At 38.2% G+C, this 27113-nt stretch overlaps 1 protein-coding gene across 1 annotated transcript in view; it reads right to left on the minus strand.

Annotated features, from left to right (window-relative positions):
* Positions 1-2177: 2177 nt before the first annotated feature.
* LRRC69 (leucine rich repeat containing 69) overlaps positions 2178-27113 on the minus strand; it is an 82641-nt gene continuing 57705 nt past the window's right edge. Inside the window, exons 6-8 of the mRNA XM_020870011.2 lie at positions 20812-20913; positions 15616-15795; positions 2178-2467 (exon numbers count right to left, since the gene is read on the minus strand). Coding sequence (XP_020725670.2) covers positions 2357-2467; positions 15616-15795; positions 20812-20913 — 393 coding nt within the window. The 3' untranslated portion in view covers positions 2178-2356. The remainder of the gene's footprint in view (positions 2468-15615; positions 15796-20811; positions 20914-27113) is intronic.

The following is a 27113-nucleotide window of genomic DNA, read 5'->3' on the forward strand; positions in this document are numbered from 1 at the left end:
CACTCTTGCCATCTCCTGTGTGACCACTTCCAATTTGCCTTGATTCATGGACCTAACATTCCAGGTTCCTATGCAGTATGGCTCTTTATAGCATCAGACCTTACTTCCATCACCAGTCACATCCACAGCTGGGTGTTGTTTTTGCTTTGGCTCTGTCCCTTCATTCTTTCTGGAGTTATTTCTCCGCTGATCTCCAGTAGCATACTGGGCACCTACCCACCTGGGGAGTTCATCTTTCAGTGTCCTATCTTTTTGTCTTTTCATACAGTTCATGGGGTTCTCAAGGCAAGAATACTGAAGTGGTCTGCCATTCGCTTCTCCAGTGGACCACATTCTGTCAGACCTCTCCACCACAACCTGTCCATCTTGGGTGGCCCCACACAGCATGCCTCATAGTTTCACTGAGTTAGACAAGGCTGTGATCCATGTGATCGGATTGGTTAGTTTTCCATGATTGTGTTTTTCAGTCTGTCTGCCCTCTGATGGAGAAGGATAAGAGGCTTATGGAACCCTCCTGATGGGACAGACTGACTGTGGTGGAAACTGGGTCTTGCTCTGATGAGTGGGGCCATGCTCAGCAAATGTTTAACTGGATTTTCTGTTGGGGGGTGGAGCTGTGTTCCCTCCCTGTTATTTACTTAGGGCCAAACTACAGTGGAGGTAATGAAGGTAATGATGACCTCCTTCAAAGGATCCCATGCACACACTGCTACACTCAGTGCCCCCAACCCTGCAGCAGGCCAATGCCAACCCTCACCTCCGCCAGAGACTCCTGGACACTCATGGGCAAGTCTGGGTCAGTCTCTTGTGGAGTCACTGCTCCTTTCTCCTGGGTCCTGGTGCACACAAGGTTCTGTTTGTGCCCTCCAAGAGTCTATTTCCCAGTCCTGCGTAAGTTCTGGCAGCTCTATGGTGGGGTTAATGGCGACCTCCTCCAAAAGGGCTTATGCCATAGCCAAGTCTGCTGCAATCAGAGCCCCGTCCCTGTCCCAGTTGGCAGTCCACCACCGACCCATACCTCCACAGGAGATGCTCACTCTTGAGAGTCCCTTGGACTGCAAGGAGATCCAACCAGTCTATCCTAAAGGAAATCGGTCCTGAATATTCATTGGAAGGACTGATGCTGATGCTGAAACTCCAATACTTCGGCCACCCAATGCAAAGAGCTGATTCATTGGAAAAGACCCTGATACTGTGAAAGACTGAAGGCGGGAGGAGAAGGGGATGACAGAGGATGAGAAGGTTGGATGGCATCAGCGACTCAATGGACATGAGTTTGAGTAAACTCCAGGAGCTGGTGATGGACATGGAGGCCTGGCGTGCTGCAGTCCATGGAGTCACAAAGAGTCAGACACAACTGAGCGACTGAACTGAACTGAAACTAACAATATTATAAATCAATTATACCTCAATAAAAAATTTTTTTAATTAAAAATAGAACAATTACATGATCCAGCTATTCTATTTCTATATATTTATCTGAAGAATATAAAAACACTGATTTGAAAAGACATATGCCCCCTATGTTCATTGCAGCATTATTTACAAAGAGCAAAGATATGGGAACAATCTAAGTGTTCATGAATGATGAATGGATGAAGATATGGGATATTATATAATACTACTCAGTCATAAAAAAATAAGATGCAATATTGCCATTTGCTACAACAGGGATGGACCTTGAGGGGATTATGCTAAATGAAATGAGAAAGACAAATATTATATGATTTCACTTATATATGGAATATAAAACAAAATAAACAAGCAAAACATACACACAGATACCGAGAACATATTAGTGATTACCAGAAGAGAAGTGGGGTGGGGGAGGGCAAAATGGATAAAAGGGATTAACCATATGGCAGTGAATGGAAACTAAACTTCTGGAAGTGTACACAGAAGCTTAAATATAATGTTGAATATATGAAACTTACATAATGTTATAAACCAATGTTACCTTAATAAAGAAAGAAAAAGAAAGTTGTTAGTGCCTCTTAGAAAATAAGAACTCAACTGAAATCATAATTGAACTATCTAACACTAAAAAGTGATTCTCTTTCACTTGAAAAATACCCATAAAATAAATACTTGACCCCATCAAAATAAAATGACAGAAAAAAATGACAATTGCCACACACACTGATTTTTCTATTTTTTATTTTATTTTTCAGCACACTTAAGAGTCTAAACAATCTAAAGGCAGACTGTGGTGCTTAAATTGGTCCTTTTCTTTCTTTTCTTCTTTTACTTAAGGTATTGACAAAGAGCAAGGTATCATAAGCTGGGCATAATCTGACTATGTGTGCAGAGCTGATGGGTAAGTCATGTGAGGCTCTAAATGAGCTTCTTACCTGCTCTAAACCTGACAAATTCCAAAGAGGTTAGGGTTACGTTGATAAAAACATTTATAAGAACAAATTAATATTTGAAGAGGTACCAGCTGTAGATTTCTGCTTATTTTCCAGTTCTAAAAAGTAAAGATTAAAAATAAAATTAAGGCACTACTCAATAAATATTTTAAACATTTACAATATTTTAAATATGTTAAGTAAATAAAATAAATATTAACTTTCTCAGAGATTTCAGAACATTGATTTCTAAAGTACACACTAAACTATTTGTGCTTGATTTGCTCTTTTCCCACACACAAATAAACAAACTTAACTAGTTAGCCAGGGCATGTTGCTGTGTGCTGTGCTTAGTCGCTCAGTCATGCCCGACTCTTTGCGACCCCAAGGACTGCAGCCCACCAGGCTCCTCTCTCCACGGGAGTCTCCAGGCAAGAATCCTGGAGTAGGCTGCCATTCCTTTCTCCAGGGGATCTTCCCGACCCAGGGATCGAACCCAGGTCTTCTGCACTGCAGGTGGATTCTTTACTGCCTGAGGCACCAGTGAAGCCCTGAGAAGGGCATACTCAGCACTAAATAAAATTCAAATGATAAAAGATTACCTAGGCTTTTATCCAAAGATATTATTGTATTGCCTAGTTGTAAAGTATCTGAGATGAAGGCGAAAAAATGATGCAGAATCCACACAAACCTGATTCTGATCTACAGAGATGTTAAACTGATCAATAAACAGAGACTAACTGAACACTTCAATACACATCTTAGTTTGACCCAGCATCCATTTCTCATGGAAATTAATCTTCCTAATACTCTGTTTATTGTCTGCAATGTTCATTAAGATTTTTATGGGCTGGATTTCAGGCAAGTTGACCTATATATATATGACTTAAGTTTTTGTACTTACAATATCTCTCATGTTACTTCTAAATGTTACTTCTAAATAAGGAATTTTAGAACATATACACTAAGTTGGTATACATGTTCTAACCACTTCAATTCAGTTCAGTTCAGTCATTCAGTCATATCCGACCCTGCAGCCCCATGGACTGCAGCAGACAGGCCTCCCTGTCCATCACCAACTCCCAGAGTTGTTTACTCAAACTCATATCCATTGAGTCGGGGATGCCATCGAATCATCTCATCCTCTGTTGTCCCCTTCTCCTCCCACCTTCAATCTTTCACAGCATCAGGGTCTTTTCAAAAGAGTCAATTCTTCACATCAGGTGGCCAAAGTATTGACCACTTAGTATACATGTCCTGACCACTAAATTTGAAATAATGGCAACCTCAAAACTTACCATTTATATGCTTTATAAACAACTTCTGAGGTCAACACAGCTCTCAGTGAGAGAGTCCAAAACAGAGTCAAAGTTTAATTGGTTGATAATGCTGCTTAGTTTTATCATTAACCAACCCACTGGGCTATCATTATCACAATCCACAGTAAGAGATTTCATTACTGTTCTGTTCACTGTTGCATAAAAGAACACCCTAGGCCTATTTAAAGGTTAAAGCACCTAAATACAGCTATTAATCTACCCTCAAGAGAGTAATAACCTTTCAATCTTGGTGATAAATCAATGAAGAGCCAAAGGCTCAGAGAATATATGGCACTATTCTAATGATAAAGTATTTTGCATGAGGGTGAAAATTGGAATCTCTATAAATCTGACTTATTTCCTAGAAGTTTATGTGATCAACCAGGAAACATGACTGAAATTCCCTAATGGGAATCTTATTTTTTGTCTGTCAGCATCCATTTCCCACCTGCTGGTGCAAAAGCCCACCTCTTCCTTTAAGGAACTACCCGTTCTCCAATCTCAGTGCAAATGTCACAAAGGAGAGAGGGCAACTGATCCCACTACCACAACCATGTAAGCACGTGACCCAAGAGCTTCCAAGGAAACCAGTAATCATCAGCCCCAAAGCTTTCCCTGAGTCTGTTGAGAGAGGGAAGCTCTCCCTCCACGGCCAGAAGGCACAACTGAGAGACTCTAACCTGAGAGCAAGGGCTCCCCGAGGGGCTCAGTGGTAAAGGTCCACCTACAGAGCAGGAGCCACAGGAGATGCAGGTTCGATCCCTGGGTTGGGAAGATCCCCAGGAGGAGGGCATGGCAACCCACTCCAGGATTCTTGCCTGGAGAATCCCATGGACAGAGGAGCCTGGTGGGCTACAGTCCATGCGGTCAGAGTCAGACACGACTGAAGCAACTTAGCATGCATGCACTCAATCTGAGAGAAAAGCCAAAACAAAGGAAACCAGGAGGACAAATTCTAGATGAATAAATTTGGATACCCAATCCAGCATGATTAAATATTCAACCAGACTTATCCCTAGACCTTCTTCATTACTTGAGTTAGTGTGTGAGGTGGGTTTCTTTTACTCGCAGCTAGGAGTTATGACAAATTACAAACAACTAAAAACCTGTACCCCATTAGGCAAAAGTATCAAAGATACAAAGATATATAAGAAACAATCCCTGCCTCTAAGAATCTTTCACCAACTAGTTGGAAATGTAAGACATAAACACAAAAAAATAACTAGAAACATTAGGCTCAACCCAATGATGTGTTCTGCATGGGTAGAGAGAAAGGACAGATCACCATAGGCTGCATATGAAGCAAGACTTCACAATATAACAAAACAGTGAACTAGGGTTTTAAGGATGTCTAGGATGTGGCTACCTGGAGAAGATACAAAAAGACATTTATTAATAGAAAAGGTTAACTATGAGAGCAGTAATTCAAGAATGTGCATTTTGTATTGGGGAAACAATATACTCTACATATAAACAATAAACAGATCATAAAATCTTGACTCACGGGACATCAACAATAAATATTAGTCCAAAGATAAAAAGAATTCATAAGTAGCTGTACAGTATCAGACACATTATGTATAATAATTCAAATCTACTCTATATGAGATCAAATTGATTAATTAGATTATAATGGTTAAATGTTAAAATGGTACTTAAAGAACTAATGACAAAAGCTGAAAAATAAATGTGGCCTTTCCATATACATAATAGATAACCCTCTCATCTAACAAGCTATTCCTGTCGACTACTGTAACACATCTCATCCAGAACTAAAGGCTATCAAAATATACCATGCTACATGCACTTCACTCAGCTTCTGTTTAAGAAACCAGGACAAAGAGCAGAGCCATTAACCAAGAGGCGGAGGTTAAAGAAAGACAAACACAAACTGAGGAAGCAAGCGTGGCCATAGAGCAATCCGGCTCTCTCTGTCCAGTGCCTCCATGGGTGAAACGTTCATAACAGAAGCTATTAAAATCATTTTCTATTTCCACTGTGGTTTCAGTCATTCTCCCTCATGTCTTTAAGAAATTGCATGAGCAGAATTTGACTTGGCACTTGCTGCAAGCAGGAATGCAAGATGTCTGTGTTCCTCATTCCTCTTCTTGAGGGTCTTATTGTTTAATTAGAATACAATATTTTATTTAAATTTTTTAGTATCTTATTTTACCAAAAGCCATTATCAGCTTTGTATTGAACAACTTGTGGTTATTCTCTGAGTTAATAATTACTGTTTATGACATCATATCTCATGGCTGTTAATTGTTTCCTGGAAATTTTACAGAGAAAAATGGACTCAATATAATTCCTCAGTAATATACTTTTCCATCTAAAGTCATTGAACTCAGTAAGGCTTACATGAGAAAAGAAAGTTTCTAATACCTTGACTCTTGATATCCATTTAAGTTTCTATTTCCATTTGTGGCACCAATATGACATATATTTCTACTTGTATAACATACATCCATTTGAAATAAGCATTTACAAAGGAATTATGACACACACTTATAGTAGACATGTCTTCAAAAACCTCAATTAATAAAACCTCGTAACTCTATCAAAGATAAATACTGCTTTGTTGTTTATAGTTAGAAATTGAAACACTAAAACATCCTTTTTATCAAGCCAAAGTCAGAGAAGAAGAAAAGGAGTTGGTTTATGATTTTATATCTTTTTAGCAAAAAGCTTTAAAATGTGAAATTCTATACTAAAGTCCAGTTTTCACTCTTTAGTGTCTACAGTGAAATGCATTATTTCACAAAGGAAATAAACATGATTATAATCCTCTCTGTATTTTAAGGAAAAGAAATCTTACACTTTAAGTTTGAAAATGCATGCTTACTAAGTTTTATATTTGTTGAATGGTGGAATTGAGAGTTGTTTTTAAAATATGCCTGAGTGACAACTACCATATTTTAAGCTATAAGAAATCAAAAATTATCAAAATATTATATATTTATGTCATACAGTATAAAGCAAAGCTTTGGATAAAGTTTCAGTATTTCATGAAGCACAAGGACTAGAAAAGAAGAGACAGATGTCTTCCTTTTTTCTCAGGAAAAGGTATCACAGTAGGCAGGAAAAAGGCTCCCCTGAAATAACCAGCTCTTAAACTCTGGAACCTGTGACTACATATGTTATCTTACATGGAAAAAGAGACTTTGCAGGTGTGATAAAATTAAGGCTCTTCAAAAAAAAAAAAAGAAAGAAAAGATTAAAAGGATCTCAAGATGGGGAGGTTAGCCTGAGTTATCCAGGTGGACCCAGTTTCATCATAAGGACCACTGAAAGTGGAAGAGGGAGGCAAAAGAGAAAGTCCAAGTGACGTGGTCTGAGAAGGAGTAGATATGCCAAAACTGGCTTTGAGGATGGAGGGAGGAGACCATGAGCCAAGGAATGTAGGTAGCCACTAAACCCTGGAAAGAGTGAAAAAGTGGATTCTCTCCTGAAGACTCCAGAAAGAAGTGCAGTCCTCCTGACACTAATTTTAGCACAATAACACTCATATTGGACTTCCAACTTACTAAACTACAAGATAATACATTTTTGTTGTTAAAACATCAAGATTATTAGAAATGTGTTACAGCAACAACGGGAAACTAATACCAGTATCATGTTCTGAATAAGCAGGACCATGAAAAGCATGACTGTGACAGCCACTCTCCCCATTAAGGAATCAAGGCGCTCTGGAGCTAGAAGAGATTTTGAATCTAATCACTTCATTGTACAGATGAGAAAACTGGTCCAGATACAAAGAGAAGGAAGGTGACTTACCTTAGGCCTCATAGTTAGAGGCAGAGACATGACTAGAATCTAAGTTCACTAAACTCTAGATCGTTTTAGTCACAGTGTGCCTCCCAGCTTCTTTCTCCAATGTTGTGTTTTGATTAGAGTTTAATAATAATTTGCAGAACTGTTTGGAAGAATGAACAGTTATTGGAAAGTGCACTTATTTTCAAATAAAGCATAGGAGTTTAATTGTTTTGCTATTCTAGTCTGTCTCCAACTGATCACTAAACATAGTCACTTGAATTATCCACATATCAAATGAAACTCAACATGTCTAAAATGAAAAGAAGTCTCGCCCCAAATCAGATCCCTCTGGAATCTTCTGGGTTTCCCAGCCCTCTGAGGTTTCCCACATGCAATCAGTCACCACGTTCTGCTCTCCTTCCTCCCTCCTGGGGCTTCCTTTCCTTGCGTTTCTACTTCTACCCCTCACACTCCACCAGGCAAGCACCCTAACAGGTCTCTGTTCTTCAGTTTCTCTCTCTTCAAACTCCAATTACTCTAACATAAATGAGTCCTTCTAAATCCCAAGTGATTCCTTCTAAAATTCTTTTCTATAGCATTGACCTGTCCCCGCACATTCCGGAGAACTCTATTTCCAAACAGGATGAAGTTCAAACTCTTTACTCTATCCTTTTACATGTTCACAGACTTTGACCCTAATATTTTTGTCTCTTTCTCCGACTCTTAGCCACAAACCAACCTAACGGATTCGCTGCCTATGAACATGACTCATTCTCCTCCATACTGTTCTCTTCTCCTAGAATATCTTCTCTGCTTCCTTCTCCATGCATCTGAATTCTAACTATGTCTGTGTCCTGCACAAGTTTCAGCATCTGCCTAGGCACCTCCTAGGCCTGACAGCCTATAGCAATCTCATCTGACACTTTAAATCCCTAAAGCAACTAGTCTCATTTAACATTTTGATTTTATAGCTAGTGTCTTTTACATCTTCACAGAGTTCAAACACTTAGATTTTAACCATTTGAGACAAACTAGGTTCCCTATTTGTTTGCATGGTACCTAGCCCCCAGACTTCCCTGCTTAAAGCAGGCTCTCAAATATTTACGGAATGACTGAAAATAAGTTTAAAAATACAAGATGAACATTTAGAATGACAACTCCTCTATTCCACATAAGCACCAGGAATGACCAGTCCTCTAAAGTTAACTGCTTCAGTCAGGAAGTGTAGCGATACATTAAGTTTTGCTTAGGACCATTCTGGTTTCCTGCTAACTTTTCAGTTATTAAGAATGTTGTCTACTTTCACTCTCAAAGTAATCTTGACTTACATATATTATATATGGTCATCCCACCTTAGGGCAGGGCAGAAACCAGAAAGAAAATCCTGCTCCTGATTCAGCGACCCACCTAGCTATGCAACACTCTCTCCAGGACAGACTGATACTGCCCTCTCATCACCACCTCAGCATAACCAATGGCTTTTGCGTTTCACGCGGGAGGTTCAAACACTTTGGTTATGCACAGCAGATAGATGTGCTGCAGTTGAAAGCAATTCAAGATTCTTTAGAAGGAAAAAAAAGATCATGTATACTGAATACAATAGTTAACTCTACCTAGCAGCTTAAGAAAAGAGCTCCTCGAAGGAAAAAGAGAATTCAATGAATTCCCATAGAAGTAGAAGCAATCAAGAGATAGTATATGAGATCATTCATGATGCTGTCGTTGTTCAGTAGCTAAGTCGTATCCCGACTATAGATCACCAGGCTCCTCTGTCCGCCACCATCTCCCAGTTTTTCAAATTCACATCCATTGATTCCGTGATGCTACCTAACCGTCTCATCCTGCCACCCCCTTCTCCCAATCAATCTTTCCCAGCATCAGGGTCTTTTCCAATGAGTCAGCTCTTTACATCAGGAGGCCAAAGTATTGAAACTTCAGCTTCAGAATCAGTCCTTCCAATGAATATTCAGGGTTGACTGCCTTTAGGATTGACTGGTTTGATCTCCTTGCTGTCCAACAGACTCTCAAGAGTCTTCTCCAACACCACAGTTCAAAAGAATCAATTTTTTGGTGCTCAGCCTTCTTTATGGTCCAACTTTCATAGCCATACATGACTACTGGAAAAACCATAGATAGCTTTTACTAGATGGAACTTTGTCAGCAAAGTGATGTCTCTGCTTTTGAATACACTGTCTAGGTTTGTCATATTTTTCCTTCCAAGAAGCAAGCATCTATTAATTTCATGGCTGCAATCACTATCCACAGTGATTTTGGAACCCAAGAAAATAAAAATCTGTCACTGCTTCCATTTTTTTATTCTTCTATTTGCTGTGAAGTGATGGGACCAGATGCCATGATCTTAGTTTTTTGAAGGTTGTGTTTTAAGGCAGCTTTTCCACTCTCCTCTTTCACCCTCATCAAGAAGCTCTTTAGTTCCTCTACATTTTCTGCCATTAGACTAGTATCATCTGCATATCTGAGGTTGTTGATATCTCTCCTGGCAATCTTGATTCCAGCTTGCAATTCATCAAGCTGGAATCATGCTTGGCATTTCACATGATGTACCCTGCATGTAAGTTAAATAAGCAGGGTGACAACATATAGCCTTGTTATGCTCCTTTCCCAATTTTGAACCAGTCAGTTGTCCCACATCTGGTTTTAACTGTTACTTCTTGACCCACAAACAGGTTTCTCAGGAGGCAGGTAAGGTGATCTGGTACTCCCATCTCTTAAAGAATTTTTCAGTTTGTTGTGATCCACACAGTCAAAGGCTTTAAAGTCAATGAAGCAGAAGTAGATATTTTTCTGGAATTCCCTTGCTTTCTCCATGATGCAGCAAAAATTGGCAATTTGATCTCTGGTTTCTCTACCTCTTCAAAACCCAGCTTTTACATCTGGAAGTTCCTGTTTCATATACTGGTGAAGCCAACCTTGAAGGATTTTGAGCATATCCTTGCCAGCATGTGAGATGAGCACAATTTTACAGAAGTTTGAACCTTCTTTGACATTGTCCTTCTTTGGGATTGGAATGAAAAGTGACCTTTCCCAGTCCTGTGGCCACTGCTGGGTTTTCCAAATATTCTGACATATTGAGTGCTTTGATTTAGGTCATACTTGGATGGCCTAGTGGTTTTTCCTACTTTCTTCAATTTAACCCTGAACTTTAGTCATGATCTGAGCCACAGTCAGCCAGGTCTTATTTTTGTGATCTTATAGAGCTTCTCCATCTTTGGTTACAAAGAACATAATCAATTTGATTTTGGTATTGACCATTTATATCCACATAGAGTCATCTATTGTGTTTTTGGAAGACGGTGTTCGCTGTTGCTAGTGTATTCTCCTGACAAAACTGTTAGCCTTTGCCCAGCTTCATTTTGTACTCTAAATTTGCTTGTTATTCTGGGTATCTCAAGACTTCCTACTTTTGCATTCCAATCCCCTATAAAGAAAAGAACATCTTTTTTTGGTGTGAGACCTACAAGGTCTTCTTGGAACTGGTCAGCTTCTTCAGTATCAATAGTTGGGGCACAGACTTGGATTACTGTGATGCTGAATGGCTGGCCTTGGAAAAGAACCAAGATGATTCTGTCATTTTTAAGACTGCACCCAAGTACTGCATTTTGGACTGTGGTTGACTGTGAGGACTACTTCATTTCTTCTAAGGGATTCTTGCTAACAGTAGTGGATACAATGGTCATCTGAATTAAACTCACCCATTCCCATTTATTTTAGTTCACTGACTCCTAAGATTTCAATGTTCACTCTTGCCATCTCCTGCTTGACTCCATCCAATTTACCTTGATTCATGGACCTAACATCCCAAGTCCCTACACAATATTGTTCTTTACTGCATTGGACTTTACTTTCACCACCAAACACATTTACAGCTGAGTACCATTTCCATTTTGGCTCAGCCCCTTCACTCTTTCTAAAGCTATTAGTAATTGCCTTCCACTCTTCCCCAGTAGCATACTGCATACCTTCTGACCCGGGGGTGGAGGGGAGGGCTCATCCTCCAGTGTCACATCTTTTTGCCTTTTCATACTGTCCATGGGGTTCTCCAGGCAAGAATACTGGAGTGGGCTGCCATTTCCTTCTGCAGTTAACCACATTTTATCAGAACTCTTTACCATGACCCATCCATCTTCGGTGGCACTGCAGGGCATGAGTCATAGTTTCATTAAGTTATCCCCTCTGCCACAACAAAGCTGTGGGCCATGGATGGCGAGATCATCTATACTCTAATTGTTTTATTGTTTTCCAAATAAAGTGGTAAGAAACATTCATGCCATTTCAATTTTCTGAATAAATACATATTACTGTCATGATTATTTAGAATTAGAAATGTGATATCTTTGATCTCCTAAGTGTGTAATTTACTTTAAATTAACTAACCACTGCATAAATATTTTAAAACTAACATTCATTTTCACAGCTGACTGGTTAAAATGATAAGTTTCATAAATGAATGTCAGTGGTATATAAACAATAATAACTTTTTACTGCAAAGTAGAATTTTGCTCTATATGTAACGAGTAAAATTATTAAATGTAATCTTATGTTTCATTACTGACAGCTTGTTATAAAAAAGGAATTAAGACTGAAATTTTCATTATTTTCATAAAGTAGATCAGCTTTTTCACTCATGTGTAGTGAAACCTACTCAACTGAGACTCTTTAGAAGAAAGCCCTAATTACATTACATCACTATAGGACTGACAGTTCATATTCCAAACTATTCCCTCCCTAAACTCTTCAACTTTAAAGGAATCTAGGAAAATATTAAGTTGAATTAATGTAACTATACAAAATGAAAACACTGAATGCATATCTTTGGCACTATTTGGAAAGAATTTTATGAGACTATTTCATTGGTAGTACCAAGCACCATCAACATAGATGTTATGACCCAGGTTGGTGGTAACTGAAAAGGATTAACTTTTGCTGTTGCTTTGAAGCATTATATCCTTAGTAGTTAATACTTCAGTATCAATTGCTTGAGGTTCATGATGATTCTGTAAATGCTGAGGACTAACAAAACTCAGATGGCAAGAGCTATAACACACGAAAAAGTCAAAGGCATCTGAATGAATTATGGTAAAAGTTAACACTTGAGATTCAAAAAATTTTTCATCAACTATTTTCCAATCCTTATCTCACTAATTCATAAAATAATTATGGCATAATTTCACATTCACATGAATAGAAGCATTACAATTTGATATTTGGTTATTTCTAGATGTTTATATCAAGAATAAGACCCATTTGTGATTGTGTCTCCTTTTTCAAGATAATAGGAAACACTAGAGATCTCTTCAAGAAAATTAGAGATAACAAGGGAACATTTCATGCAAAGGTGGGCATAATAAAGGACAGAAACAATATGACCCAATAGAAGAAGAGATATTAAGAAGATGTGGCAAGAATACACAGTGAAATGAAAGTCTCTAAATCATGTCTGACTCTTTGTGACCCCATGGACTATACAGTCCATGGAATTCTCCAGGCCAGAACACCGGAGTGAGTAGCCATTCCCTTCTCCAGGGGATCTTCCCAACCAGGGATCAAACCCAGGTCTCCCACATCGCAGGCGGATTCTTTACCAGCGGAGCCACCAGGGAAGAAGAACTACACGAAAAAGACCTTCATGACCCAGAGAAGCACATGGTGTGACCACTCACCTAGAGCCGGACATCCTGGAGTGCCAAGTCAACTGGGCCTTAGGAAGCGTCACTACAAGCAAAGCTAATGGAGGTGATGGAATGCTAGCTGAACTATTTCAAATCCCAAAAGATGAAGTGGTTAAGATGCTGCACTCAATATACCAGCAAATTTGGAAAACACAGCAGGGGCCACAGGACTGGAAAAGGTGAATTTTCATTTCAATTCCAAAGAAGGGCAATGACAAAGAATGTTCAAACTACCGCACAACTGCATTCATTACACATGCTAGCAAAGTAATGCTCAAAATCAACAGTATGTAAACCAAGAACTTGCAGATGTTCAAGCTGCATTTAGAAAAGGCAGAGGAACCAGAGATCAAATTGCCAACATCCACTGGATCATAGAAAAGCAAGAGAATTCCAGAAAAACATCTACTTCTGGTTCATTGACTACACTAAAGCCTTTGACTGTGGGGATCATAACAAAATATGGAAAATTATTAAAGAGATGGGAATATCAGACCATTTGATCTCCCTCCCTAGAAACCTGTGCAGGTCAAGAAGCAACAGTTAGAACCGGACATGGAACAAAGAATTGACTCAAAATTGGGAAAGGAATACGTCAAGGCTGTATATTGCCACCCTGCTTATTTAACTTATATGCAGAGCATCATGAGAGATGACAAGCTAGATGAAGCACAAGCTGGAATCAAGATTGCCAAGAGAAATATCAATAACCTCAGATATGCAGATGACACCATCCTTATGGCAGAAAGCGAAGAACTAAAGAGCCTCTTGATGAAAGTGAAAGAGGACAGTGAAAAAGTTGGCTTAAAACTCAAAATTCAGAAAACTAAGGTCTTGGCCTCTGGTCCCATCACTTCACAGGAAATAGATGGGGAAACCATGACAGACTTTATTTTGGGGGGCTCCAAAATCACTACAGATGGTGACTGAAGCCATGAAATTAAAAGACGCTTGCTCCTTGGAAGAAAAATTATGACCAACCTAGACAGTTTATTAAAAAGCAGAGACGTTACTTTGCTGACAAAGTCCACCTACTCAGGCTATGGTTTTTCCAGTAGTCATGTATGGACGTGAGAGTTGGACTATAAAGAAAGCTGAGCACTGAATAATCGATGCTTTTGAACTGTGGTGTTGGAGAAGACTCTTGTGAGTCCCTTGGACAGCAAGGAGATCCAACCAGTCCATCTCAAAGGAGATCAGTGCTGGGTGTTCATTGGAAGGACTAAGGTTGAAGCTGAAACTCCAATACTTTGGTCACCTGATGCAAAGACCTGACTCATTTGAAAAGACCCTGATGCTGGGAAAGATTGAGGGCAGGAGGAGAGGGGAACAACAGAGGATGAGATGGTTGGATGGCATCACTGACTCAGTGGATATGAGTTTGTGTGAACTCTGGGAGTTGGTGATGGATAGGGAGGCCTGGCATGCTGCGGTTCATGGGGTTGCAAAGAGTTGGACACAACTGAGTGACTGAACTGAACTGAATGCACTGCTGGTGGAAATGCAAATTTGTACAGCCACTATGGAAAAGAGTATGTAGGTCACTCAAAAAATTAACAACAGAACTACCATAAGATCCAGCAATTCCACTTTATTACATATCCAGAGAAACTGAAGTCAGGATCTCGTAGAGATATCTGCACTCTCATGTTAACTGCAGCATTACTCACAATAGCCAGGATATACAAACAAGCTATGAATGTCTGTTAACAGATGAACGGATAAAGAAGATGTAGTGTATATCTATACACCACTGAATGTTATACACCACCTTGTTTCAGCCAAGGAAAATAAGGAAATCCTGCCATTCATGACAACTTAGATGGACACTGAGGGAATTACACTAAGTGAAATAAATCAGACAGAGAAAAAAATAAATACTGCACAATAATTTATATGTGGAATATAAAAAATACAAACTTAGAGAAACAGTAAAGTGATAGTTACCTGAAGTGATGGGTTGGGAGAAATGGGGAGATAGTGGTCAAAGTGTACAATTTTCAGTTATAAGATTAAGTTAGAGGGTCTAATGTACAGCATGGTGATTATAGCTAATACAATATACATGTATCATGCTTATTATATACATGGATACATATGCATCATACATATATATGATATATATTAGTCAAATACACATATATTATATTAGAATACATATTTCATATGTATCACATATTTGAGTGTTGCTAAGAAAGTAGATCTTAAGTGTTCTCACCACAAAAATAAAAATTGATGATACATGACAGGATGGAGATGTAGGTGATCACTGTGGTGGTAGTCATTTTGCATTTATAAATGTATCAAATTAACATGTTGTACACCTTAAATTTATACTATGTTATCTATCAATGATAAATCAATAAAGCTGGTGAAAAACCCATTATATCATCATAGATGTCAATTCTTAGATACAAATGTAGTTTATATTGGTCAACTTAGACAAGAACAAAGAATAAGAGGCGGTCTTATGTTCATATTCATACAAAAAACACAATTTACCTTTGATGGAGGAACAAACTCAACACATTCCAGCCATGTAGTTAAAAAGAACTTCCCACATATTGCACATTTTCTTCCCTGGGAGATTATGCTCCTGACCTGTGGGTACCATTTTATGGCTTTCATTAGGAAAGGATTCTTTTCTGCTAGCTGATTCATTATAAATCTTGATGTTATTTCCTAGATTAAAAAAGAATATGGTTCCTCAGATTATTCTCAAAATAACTGCTTTATATTACATTGATTCCCATTTCACTAATTTATATTTTTGGCTTATTCCTCACAGTTTCTGTTAAATTAGTTTTCCATGGTATACATAATGAGTTATATTGTCAATAACTGGCATTGTAAGTTTAGTTTTCAGCATATACAAAAAGCAATTTACTTCCATTGTAATATTTCTGTCTCTGACATATAGTAATGCAAATTATAATAAATTTACATTATTAAAGTGTTGCTTCAAATTTTGTACCTCTCATCACAATAGGCAAGGACTGTACAAATATTCAGACTAGACTCAAAAATTGAGTCTGTCATATTTACTAAGGTCTAAATCCTTGCTACTTAAGCTGCAGATAATCAGTAGAATCTGTATCACCTAGAAGCTTATTGGAAATTCAGACTTAGTCGCACTTCAGATCTATTGAGCCAGAATCCGCAATTTAACAAGGTTCCCCAGGTATTCTGTATGTCTGTTAAAGTTTGAGAGGTACTAGACTAAGTTATCTACTAAACTGAGTACCTGAATTGAGCCAAATTAGTAAAAAGTATTGATTTCTATTAATCAAATCTTTGAATTCAGTATGTATTAAACCTATCCACATAAACACATACAGAAACTACACTTTAGATAATAACATTATTAAACAATAAAATAGGTGGTGAGAATGGTCACTATGACAATATCACCATCTTAAAATAAAAAATTATAAAATACATAATTATCTCTTCACTGACCAAGCAAACAAAACAAACATTTGATTCACTCCACTAAATGCCCCCCTTGTGCCAAGAGCATGAAGTTCTATGTAAATTTTACAAAAACACTGTATGAATTTTTAATAGTGTATAAGACCTTTTTTTGGCCAAAGTAAAAGATTTCTCAGTGGTATTAAGATAGTCTGTGTGAAAATACAAACATACATACATAAATACACACATACAAGCATAACCTTTCACTCATCTATCCCAATTAAAATATCTAAAAATAATAACAAATCCTATAAATCTGTCTCCCTGTTCCTTATTATTCTATCCCTTCCACTCAGCAAACTTCTGGGAAAGCTGCCTCTGTACAGAAACAGCCCTGAGCATGGGTTCCTTAACTGCCTGATCTTTCAGCACCATAACCTCCTATATACTTCAGCTTACTCTCTGGGATGGTTACATGATGAAGTCATCCTTTCTGAAAGAACTGCCCTTTCACACTAATATTACAGGATTCCTAAATTCAATGTCTATTATCACTTCCCTCTAATTAATTACACAGAACATAGCTTGGGATTCTGAATGAAATGGTGATTTTAGAGGTTAAGTTTTAGCTACCAGAATTCAATGGCTAGTTTCACGATAAAGCCACAGAAAATAGAGAAGAATTCAGACCCAAAATAGCAGACAGTAGAGGAATTTGCTGAAATACACGGGACCAATGAATAGGTCCCATGAAAAAGACACTGATGATGGGGAGAGACTGAAGGCAAAAGGAGAAGGGGGCAGCAAAGGGTGAGATGATTAGATACCATCACCAACTCAATGGACATGAATTTGAGCAAACTCTGGGAGATTGCAGAGGACAGAGAAGCCTGACGTGTTATAGCTCATGGGGTCACAAAAAGTCAGACATGACTTAGCTACTGAACAACAGTTCACACAGCTGACATTTTCCATTTATGATTTCTGGAGCCAATCATGTTTGTTGCACTTGGAATTGTTGCACAACTCTTTTATTACCCATTATTTATATCTTTCTCCTACTTGCTGCCAATGTGTTGCTTTGGAAGACTAACATATATCATTGAAATATAAAGCTATTACTTGAAGAAACACACACACACACACACATATATATATAAAACAAGATACTTTTGGCATGACCAATAGTAAATCTTAGGAAGTTTGTACCATGAAGACACACGCAATGCAGTTTTTGAGAATATACTACTTCATGATGGCTTAATCTCAGTGTTATTTAAAAGTCAAGAAATCATTTATGGAAAAATAAATTACTCTTTTTGAACAGCTTATATGCTATTCTGTTTTGTTAGCTAACTCTATGTAGGTCAGAGATTATTTATATGTTTAAACAATCATAGATTAAAACTAGTTTAAGGTGTTTCTTTTAGTTTTCTTTATACATGTTGATTTGATTTGAATAATAAAGTTATCCTTACATATTTTGTATATAAATATTAAAAATTATAAAACAAAAACAAATGTGAATCAGAAGGAATGATGAGCTTTGGAGCTGTTGTATGATCAACTGTTACTGTATGACAGACGGTAAAACACAGCATCGAGAGCAAAGACACTGAGTCAGAGTCAGATACATAAATAAGTGCAAATCGTGCGGCTCTAGGACTTACTAGTGTGACCCTATTTGACAAGTCCTTAAATTCTCTGATCTGGAATACCCCATCTATAAAATAGGAATTTTGTTTTCAACCCTACCACACAGAGTTCAGAGAATTAAATTATATAATACAGGTAAAACTCTGTCTAGCATCTGCTGACAGAATAAACTCTGGTTAATATTTTGTTATAATACAGTTATCAATATTAAATTTTAGTTCACAAATCTTTGAGATAAGGAAGAGTCTTTAAAAATCTTAACCAAGTAATATCCTGAAACAAGTCCTTATAGTTTTTGAAAGTCCAAGTGGTTTAATCAGTAATGTTATAATGGTAACCAAATATCCAGTAGAAATGACTTTTACTTTAAGTATAAATACAAAATTATAGTGAATTGGTCACCTTTCTAAGAAAAATTCTTAGAGATAGTTTCAAAAACACCCAAATCATTTATATAAGTAAAAATCATTGCTTCTACTAAATAAACAAAACAAAACCCCCAAATTGTGCTCCTGGGTCCTTAAAGTTTTGAAAAGGAGAGGGAAGAACTGTTCTCTCACCCTGCACCTGGGTCCCAGACTCAAGGTAACATTCTTGCTTTCATGGGCTCCCTGTAAGACCCCTCCTTGGGTTAACTGCTTATCCAGTCCCCTCCACAAACCAGAATTTCTTCCAACAAGAGACTACCCTTGTTTCCCTTTTTCCTCACTTCTGGCAGCCCCTTTCTGAGGCAATATTGCAGCATGGAGTCTGAAGGCCAACTGCTCAGAATGGCATCAGCATTTTAAAACTTACTAGACCTGTGAACCTGGACAAGTTATTTAACTTCTCCCAGGCTCAATTTATCCATAAAAGAGGAATAATAATGGTGTCTTCTTTTTGAGGGCTAATGGAGGACTAAATTAGTTCATCTCCATTAAGTGCTTAGAACAATGCCTTGCCCAGGGTAAGCATAATAAGGATTAGTTGTCTATTAATATTTTTTATTATTACTATCAATATTATTTTATTACCATTGTTCTGAAATATTTGATTCAAGGAGAACAATTAGGTTATGAGGAATTAAACAAATTTAATACTCCAATTTTAAAATCATTTATAATTAAACTTCAAATAAGTTTTTATTCACATAAGAGAGGGAAATAATACTGTTAATGGAAATACAGATCGAGTCTCTGGAAGAGAATTGGAAAAGAGTTAATCAGCCTTGAAAAGATGAAAGTCCTTTGACTCGGTGATTTCATTCACAGGGATAATATGGACATGAGAAGAGGACAGCCTTGTTTATAAAGGCCAAAAAGTTATAAGATTATTTATTAATATCTAAACTGCCAACAGGAGGAAAGTAATTTAAAATATTCTGGTATAATCGTATACCAGTATATTATTATGTAATCATCAAAAAAGATGTCATGGACTTATTTTTTACCAACTGGAAAAATATTCACAGTATTTTGAGTGAAAAATGAAGGACCTAAAGAGTACACAGCTTGAACAAAGCCTTGATATCAAAAACTTCTGGAGAAGGCAATGTCAATACACTCCAGTACTCTTGCCTAGAGAATCTCACGGACAGAGCAGCTTGGCAGGCTGTGGTCCAGTGTCGCAAAGAGGTGGACACAGCTGAGTGACTGACACACAGGGCATTGTAACTAATATTCTCTTCCTCACTCATCTGTATTTCCTAGTTTTCTGTATTGAACATATATTACTTGTTCAATAAGGGGAAAATGTTATTTTTCTTTTAAAGCTAAACCATTAAACAATGTTGGTTGTTTCCTATAGTCAGGAAACTTGAACCCTCCCCAATACTTGAAAGTTTTAAGACAATTCTGCATGTTCAGCTAAAAGGACCTGAGAAATCCATATTCACAATAGAGACTCATACTCAAATGTAGTAAAATCTGCAATCTTTAATGTGTCTATCACCAAAAGACATACACAGCCAGTCCTCTAATATACTTCCCTATTCCTTCTCTTTTTTTTTCATTTATTTTTATTGGTTGGAGGCTAATTATTTTACAATATTGTAGTGGGTTTTGTCATACATTGACATGAATCAGCCATGGATTTACATGTATTCCCCATCCCGATCCCCCCTCCCACATCCCTCCCCACCCCATCCCTCATTGAGTTTTTTTTTTTTTCATTTATTTTTATTAGTTGGAGGCTAATTACTTTACAATATTGTAGTGGTTTTTGTCATACATTGACATGAATCAGCCTATTCCTCTTTTAATATCATCAACTTATTTGACTAAAGGGAACACAATTTCTGGATCATATTCTTTCAGGAATGGGGATAAATGATAAGGGGATGGAAGAGGCAAAAGACCCCAATAAGAACAAATCAAATATATTTTTAGATAATACTTGAAAAATACTTGAACACTAAAGCGAACACAAATTCCTCTCTTTTGATCCAATAAAATGTTCAAAATATCTGGAAATCAGATAGGATTACATTGGATTCTGCAAGCAAGTAAAAAAGATTATGACTAGGGTCCACAACGCCAATGGATTATGGTTATATTAATCATTTGCTGGCTTGGTAAGAATCCTTTAGAAGAAAACTCTTTAAATCATGGCTTTAGCTCAAAGACCTGTGTGAATGACATAAAGTTTCACCTGTAAACTCCAGACGTCCTCCCGTTTTATAGCACTAACTGGCTGCTTCAGGAACAATGGGTTTCCCTCACAGTAGAACTCCCTCAGCTTCAAATCTTGAAACTTTCAAAAACAAAATAAAACTTCATTACTCAACAAAATAAACTTCACTTTGGAGCCTTCATCATCAATAAAACTAGACTTTTTAAAAAGTCTACTTTAAAATTTAAAATAATTAAATATTTATCAATATTTTTTAAAAACATTACTTTATTTAAGATCTATATTCCACATTAGTATTTTAACAGCAAGGTATACTCAAGTTACTATAAGCATAAGAATCTTCACATTACCAAGGATGGCAATGACTTTAGAGGTCACTGGTGGCAATCCCCAAACTAGACAGCTGAGAAAACTTGTTCAGGATCATAGAGCTGGTTACTAATAGAATAAGGGTTAATTAATCAAATGCTGGGTACAGTTTGCAAATAATATGTTTGTTATGAACCAACTATGATGAAAAATCCCTGGAGGTGGGTATAGCAACCCAGTCCAGTCATCTAGCCTGGAGAATCCTCATGGCCAGGGGAGACTGGAGGGCGACAGCCCATAGGACTGCACAGAGTCGGACACGACTGAAGCGACTTAGCACGCACTCCTGCATGATGAAAAATAACACTCTAACACATGCCAACATCTAGGTATCACATCCTGTCATATGATCCATTCATTTATGATCAGGGAGGAAGGTAAGGGAAACAGAGAAATATCAAAAAATTCTCATTTAATTGAAGTACAGTTGATTTACCTGTTGTGCACAATGAAAATTAAAAAAAGAAAAGAAAATATACAATTCACAAGGGTACTAAATCTTCTCTGAAGAAAACCTAAATTCAGCTGGATTCTACCCTTTCCATAGAAAAATAGGGAATTCTCTTATATTAATATTATACTTTGACTCCCAAGAACTCATGTGGTTTTCAAAGTTAAACTAATTTAGGGATTTACTTTTCTGAGCCTTAGATTCGACTGTCCAACGGAAAATAAGACCTGTCTTCAGTGGTGTGCAGATAAAATGGTTCTTTGGAAAGGAAAAAAAGCCCTGATTTGTGGCATGTTTTGATTCAAAGGTGTCAACACTCCCACAGTAGCCGATTCCGTCACTGAACAGAGTTGGGAAGAGATACGGAAAACTGACTCTTGTGAGCCAGGATGAGCAGTGCCATTACACCACTGCACTTCACACTTACGAAAGAATTAGAGGTATTTCCTTGATTTCAGCCCAGGGTTTAAAAAAAATAATTGATTTTAATATCTCTCCAGGGCAGCATGTCATCAGGTCTCAAAAGTCTCATGAAATTTCTACAACATAGACAAGGTTTTAAAATAAAATACAAGGTTCAAGACCTCGCTGGGATCACCTTTAGACACTCTGTCTTTCTTAATTCAGTTTCCTCTGGTATCCATCAACAAGGAGCAACCCAGAGAGTTGAATCCAATGGTAGCCCCAAGTAAGTGCTGGGTGGGCTAAAATGAAAAGAGCACTTCTTGTGCCTAATGGAATCACCCTTTCTTCCTTTTGGTCCTGGAGAATAACATTCTAAGACTTCCCTGGTGGCTTAGATGGTAAAGCGTCTGCCTACAATGCAAGAGACCTGGGTTCAATCCCTGAGTTGGGAAGATCTCCTGGAGAAGGAAGTGGCAACCCACCCAGTATTCTTGCCTGGAAAATCCCATGAACAGAGGAACCTGGTACGCTACAGTCCATGGGGTCACAAAGAGTCAGACACGACTGAGCGACTTCACACCTCATTTACACTTAAAAACTCAGTCTTTTTCTAAAAAACTGATACAAACTTGAGTATCTTGGTATATGCAAAAGCATTAACAGATGTGAACCTCATTTCAAAGTTGACCATGGTCCAAAGAGCACACATTTTTCTTTAGGGGTCATTTTTTCCTTCCTTCAAATCCTGTCATTATTCTTCCATTAAACATGGTAATGAGTTATCCAGCTTGCTAACTTACTACACATAATATATCAGAAAGAAATAATGAAAGGAAATTAATTAATAATGAATATCATTAGCATGTGTTTTGCAGCAGGTAAATTTCAGCAACCTGAAGTCACACAATGTCTGAATCTTCCCCAGAGCAGCATGTTTAACACCCTATTTCTACATGCACTACTTAGCCTGCGTGCTAAGCCACTTCAGTAGTGGCTGACTCTGTTAGACCCTATGGACTGCACTCTGCCAGCTCCTCTATCCATGGGATTCTCCAGGCAAGAATAAGTTGCCTTGCCCTCCTCCAGGGTATCTTCCTGACTCAGGGATCAAACCTGTGTATCTTACGTCTACCTGCACTGGAAGACGGGTTTTTTACCTCTAGCGCCAGCTGAGAAGCCCTTCCTGTCAGTCTAACTTTTTAACACAACAATATTCTTTGCTGGTGTCATCACTCCAATAGCATAATCTCACCTGCTAATAAAATATTGTTATAGCTGTTCAGAGGCTCTTTGCATAGGCCTGCTTGAATAAACACTGTCATGACTTTAATCTCAACTGGAACAATTTTGTCCCTCCCCTTCCCCTCAGGGGTCTACAGATATTTTTCACTGTTGCAAGTGGGGGAGGGGCAGTATTACTGGCATCTATTTAGTAAATATTAGGGATGCTAGGAAACATCCTATAATACACAGGGCAGCCCCCGCAATAAAGAATTATCAGGTCCAAAGTGGTGTTGAAGTTGAGAAAACCCTGGTTTAGAGGTACAAGGTCATAAACATTCACTGACCCTCTTATCTAGAAAGGGGATTTGCAGCTGGAGGAAAATGAAGGTTCAAATGAGGGGTTTTATTTTTTTAATATAAAGAAGACTTGATCAAGTAGAAGTACCAACACAGACTCTTTCTTTAGAGAAGAAAGAATAATTGAAAGAGTAATGATCAGGTGAAAGACACAGAAAGACCTTTGAATATTAACATATTTGAATTATCCTGTCCTCTATGGCTAGAAGAAAAGATGCAGGCATGAATACATTTGAAGGCATGGAATTGGATGTGAAGGAATCAGATGTGATCCCTTCAATTTTGCCTTTGAAATAGAGAATAAGACCATCTGCTAACTGAGTTATGAAGTTAATAGCAAGTTGCTAACGTAGGAGAAGTCATGAAGAAGGTGTTAAAAGTATGGAAAAGTATGGGATATGCTATAGGTTTTAGAAAAGGAACCTGGCATAGTACAAGCAAAAACATTATACAGGGGTGTTGAGGGACCCACTGGAATCCACACACATTTGGAGCAGTCCCTGTCCATAGACCGTGTGCTCCTTCGGCACCCAGCAGTCCAGATGCATTAAGAGTCTGCAGAAGGATATATTGGAAAGCAAGGGGATGAGCTCATACGTACTAAAACATAAGTGAACTGGACTGGGTTCTCTGGCATTTGGACCAGATAGAAAAAGAAATAACAGTACAAAGTTTTGAGGGACTGAAAGTAAAAGGCGGTGTGGAGGGACATGAAGTCTCGGTGATCTCAAAGGAGAGATACCGCTATAAAGCAACAGGAGAACTAGGCTGTGGGAGAAAACAGAGGTCAAACCGCCAAACTGGACTTTACTTGTTCATACTGAGAGCAGCTGAACGGACATGACTGTGATGGTAAAGTGAAGACCTGAAAAGATCATCAGAGTCAAGGAATCAAGGGACTTTGAGCCTAAGTTGACTATATTGACCACATTTATAAAACAACTTGAGTAATATTTATTCTCAAATATTTGGTTGTCTCCTGGACATCTCCAGCTGGGAGTCCCACAGTCACCATAAATTCTAACATTCGGGAATCGAATCCATTTCTCCCAGATTTTCTTCATTCCTTTTCCTTATTACCCACATCAAATCTTCTGTCATCAACCTCCTGTTTTATCAATTCTACCTTCTTAAAACTTCTGGAATTTATCCTTTCTTTCCATCCCCCCATCCCACCTACCCACCTCCTCAGCACCTCTGCACCATCCTTTCTCCTGCTCCCTGCCCCAGCCTCTAATCCCTCTGGTTTGACTGAGGCCTCATCTCATATGAACTACTCTAATAGTTCGTATAATTACAAACTTTTGCTCCCAAAGTAGTCTTTTAAATGAAAACTTATTCATAATACATCCTTGCTTAAAATTATCAAGGTTCCCTTATGTCTATAGGATAAATTCAAAAGTCCTAGTATATCATATTTGGTTCTCCTTAGCCTGTTTTAACAACCATATATCCTGGTAGGTTATAAAGGTAACTTATAAAACAGAACTTAGGGGTAGAACTTAGGGGTCTCATAAGAGGCCAATGTCTTGTAATTATTACTTGTGCTGTGCCCCCTACTCAATCCACTCCCAGACCACCACTTCATGACTAAAATATCACCCCTGTAAACTTTTTGACTTTCCTTGTGACTCAGATGGTAAAGAATCTGCCTGCAAGGTGGGAGACCTGGTCGTGATCCCTGGGTCGGAAAGATCCCCTGGAGAAGGGAATGGCTACCCACTCCACTCTTCTTGCCAAGAAAGTCCCATGGACAGAGGAGCTTGATGGGCTACAGTCCATGGGGTCGCAAAGAGTCAGATACGACTGAGCTACTAACATTTGCACTTTCAAGTTTTTGCAACTCCTACCAAATATTCTCATATCTCCTTAGGCCTTATATGTAAATTAATCATATAAGTCATATATGAATCATGCAAAGCCACTCTTGTCGTGTCTGACTCTTTGTGACCTCATCGACTGTAGCCCACCAGGCTCCTCTATCCATCAGATTCTCCAGACAAGAATCTTGGAGTGGGTTGCCATACCCTTCTCCAGGTGATCTTCCCAACCCAGGGATCAAACCCAGGTCTCTTACATCTGCTGCATTGGCAAGTGGGTTCTTTACAACTAGCACCACCTGGGAACTCCCAAATTAATCATACCACCTGTAAATACTATGAGGCAATCACTGTTGAAAAGTCTGTCTTCATTTATCAGGTTTTGGTCTTTTTAAGAGCTGCATCTTAAGTGACTATTTAATGTAAGCTCTAAATAGTACCTAGTACACAGTTGAGGCCCAATAAATAATCAGTCACATACAGCTCCCCCTGGATACTCAAAATTTGCGAAGGCCTTCTTCTCTAGACTTGTTCAATTGTTACAAGCATTTCTGAAAAGTCCCAGGCCTATGGACAATGTCGAAGTTCAGCAAGCCCTTCTTTTGCTTCAGACCAGTCTTAAGTAATGGGGGAGATCAGAAGGGGACTAATTTAGGAAGAAATTTGTTAGTGTAAATGAGGAGAGAATGGAGGCTGAAATTTCAAATGAACTAAAAAACAGAACTGATAAGTAAGTGATGGCAAATAACCATGTACCCTTTAGACCATCTCAAAGCTCACAGGGTAACCCTTTAGCAAGATTGGAAATGATAAATATGCTAACAGTAACCTGTGAGAAGAATAAGATTTTAAGTATTGGGACTATGTCATCCAAAAATATTTGAAATGGGAGAAAATATGTATATACAATTTTCTCAGAATTATTTAGGATTTTAAAATGCCTTCCTATATTAAACAATGTACGACAAGTTACATTATACATGTGATACTCAGGTACTCTGCCTTATCCCTGTCTGTGTATAGAGATCACCCCTACCATCAGCTTTTCCTGTCTCGGCGCCGAAGCAAATAAGCGCTATTTGCAGTTACGCCTTAGGGCATGCAAGAACCACAATAAACTCATCTTCACCAACTTCCAACATGCCCTCAGTGGTCACCGGAAATTCTCCTCTAGTCAACATGCTAGTCAACACAACTCCATGTTTTCTTTGCTGGCTCATCTTTTTTGCTCAACCATGAAATAGTTCTCCCCTAAGCCTGGCACTTTCTCTTTGCACTCTATATTTTCCCTAGGCAATCTGAACCATATCCATGACTTCAGTGAAACCTCTATGCAGATGACTCAGGTTCCACACCCTATAGCCAACTGCCTACTCAAAATCTTCACTTGGATATCATAAATACATGTTAAACTCACTGTATCCAAGACTGAACTCAGGATCTGCCCTCCTGAAGTTGGTATTTTTCCAGTGTCTTCTATCTTACTCTATAGAAAGCTCACTAGCTCATCACCATGTCTAAATTTACCTCTTAAATGACTCTTAAATTCGTTCAGATATTTCTATCCTAATTGTCACCACCTTAAACCAACTTACAATCCTTTACTTCACCTCAGCAAAAGTCTAGCAGATGTCCACCCCGTTCCCTTTGTCAACCCTTCTGTTGTGTACTCCACAGTTCATAAATATGATCTT

This window comes from Odocoileus virginianus, chromosome 15, assembly GCF_023699985.2.
Source record: "Odocoileus virginianus isolate 20LAN1187 ecotype Illinois chromosome 15, Ovbor_1.2, whole genome shotgun sequence".
Lineage (NCBI taxonomy): Eukaryota > Metazoa > Chordata > Mammalia > Artiodactyla > Cervidae > Odocoileus > Odocoileus virginianus.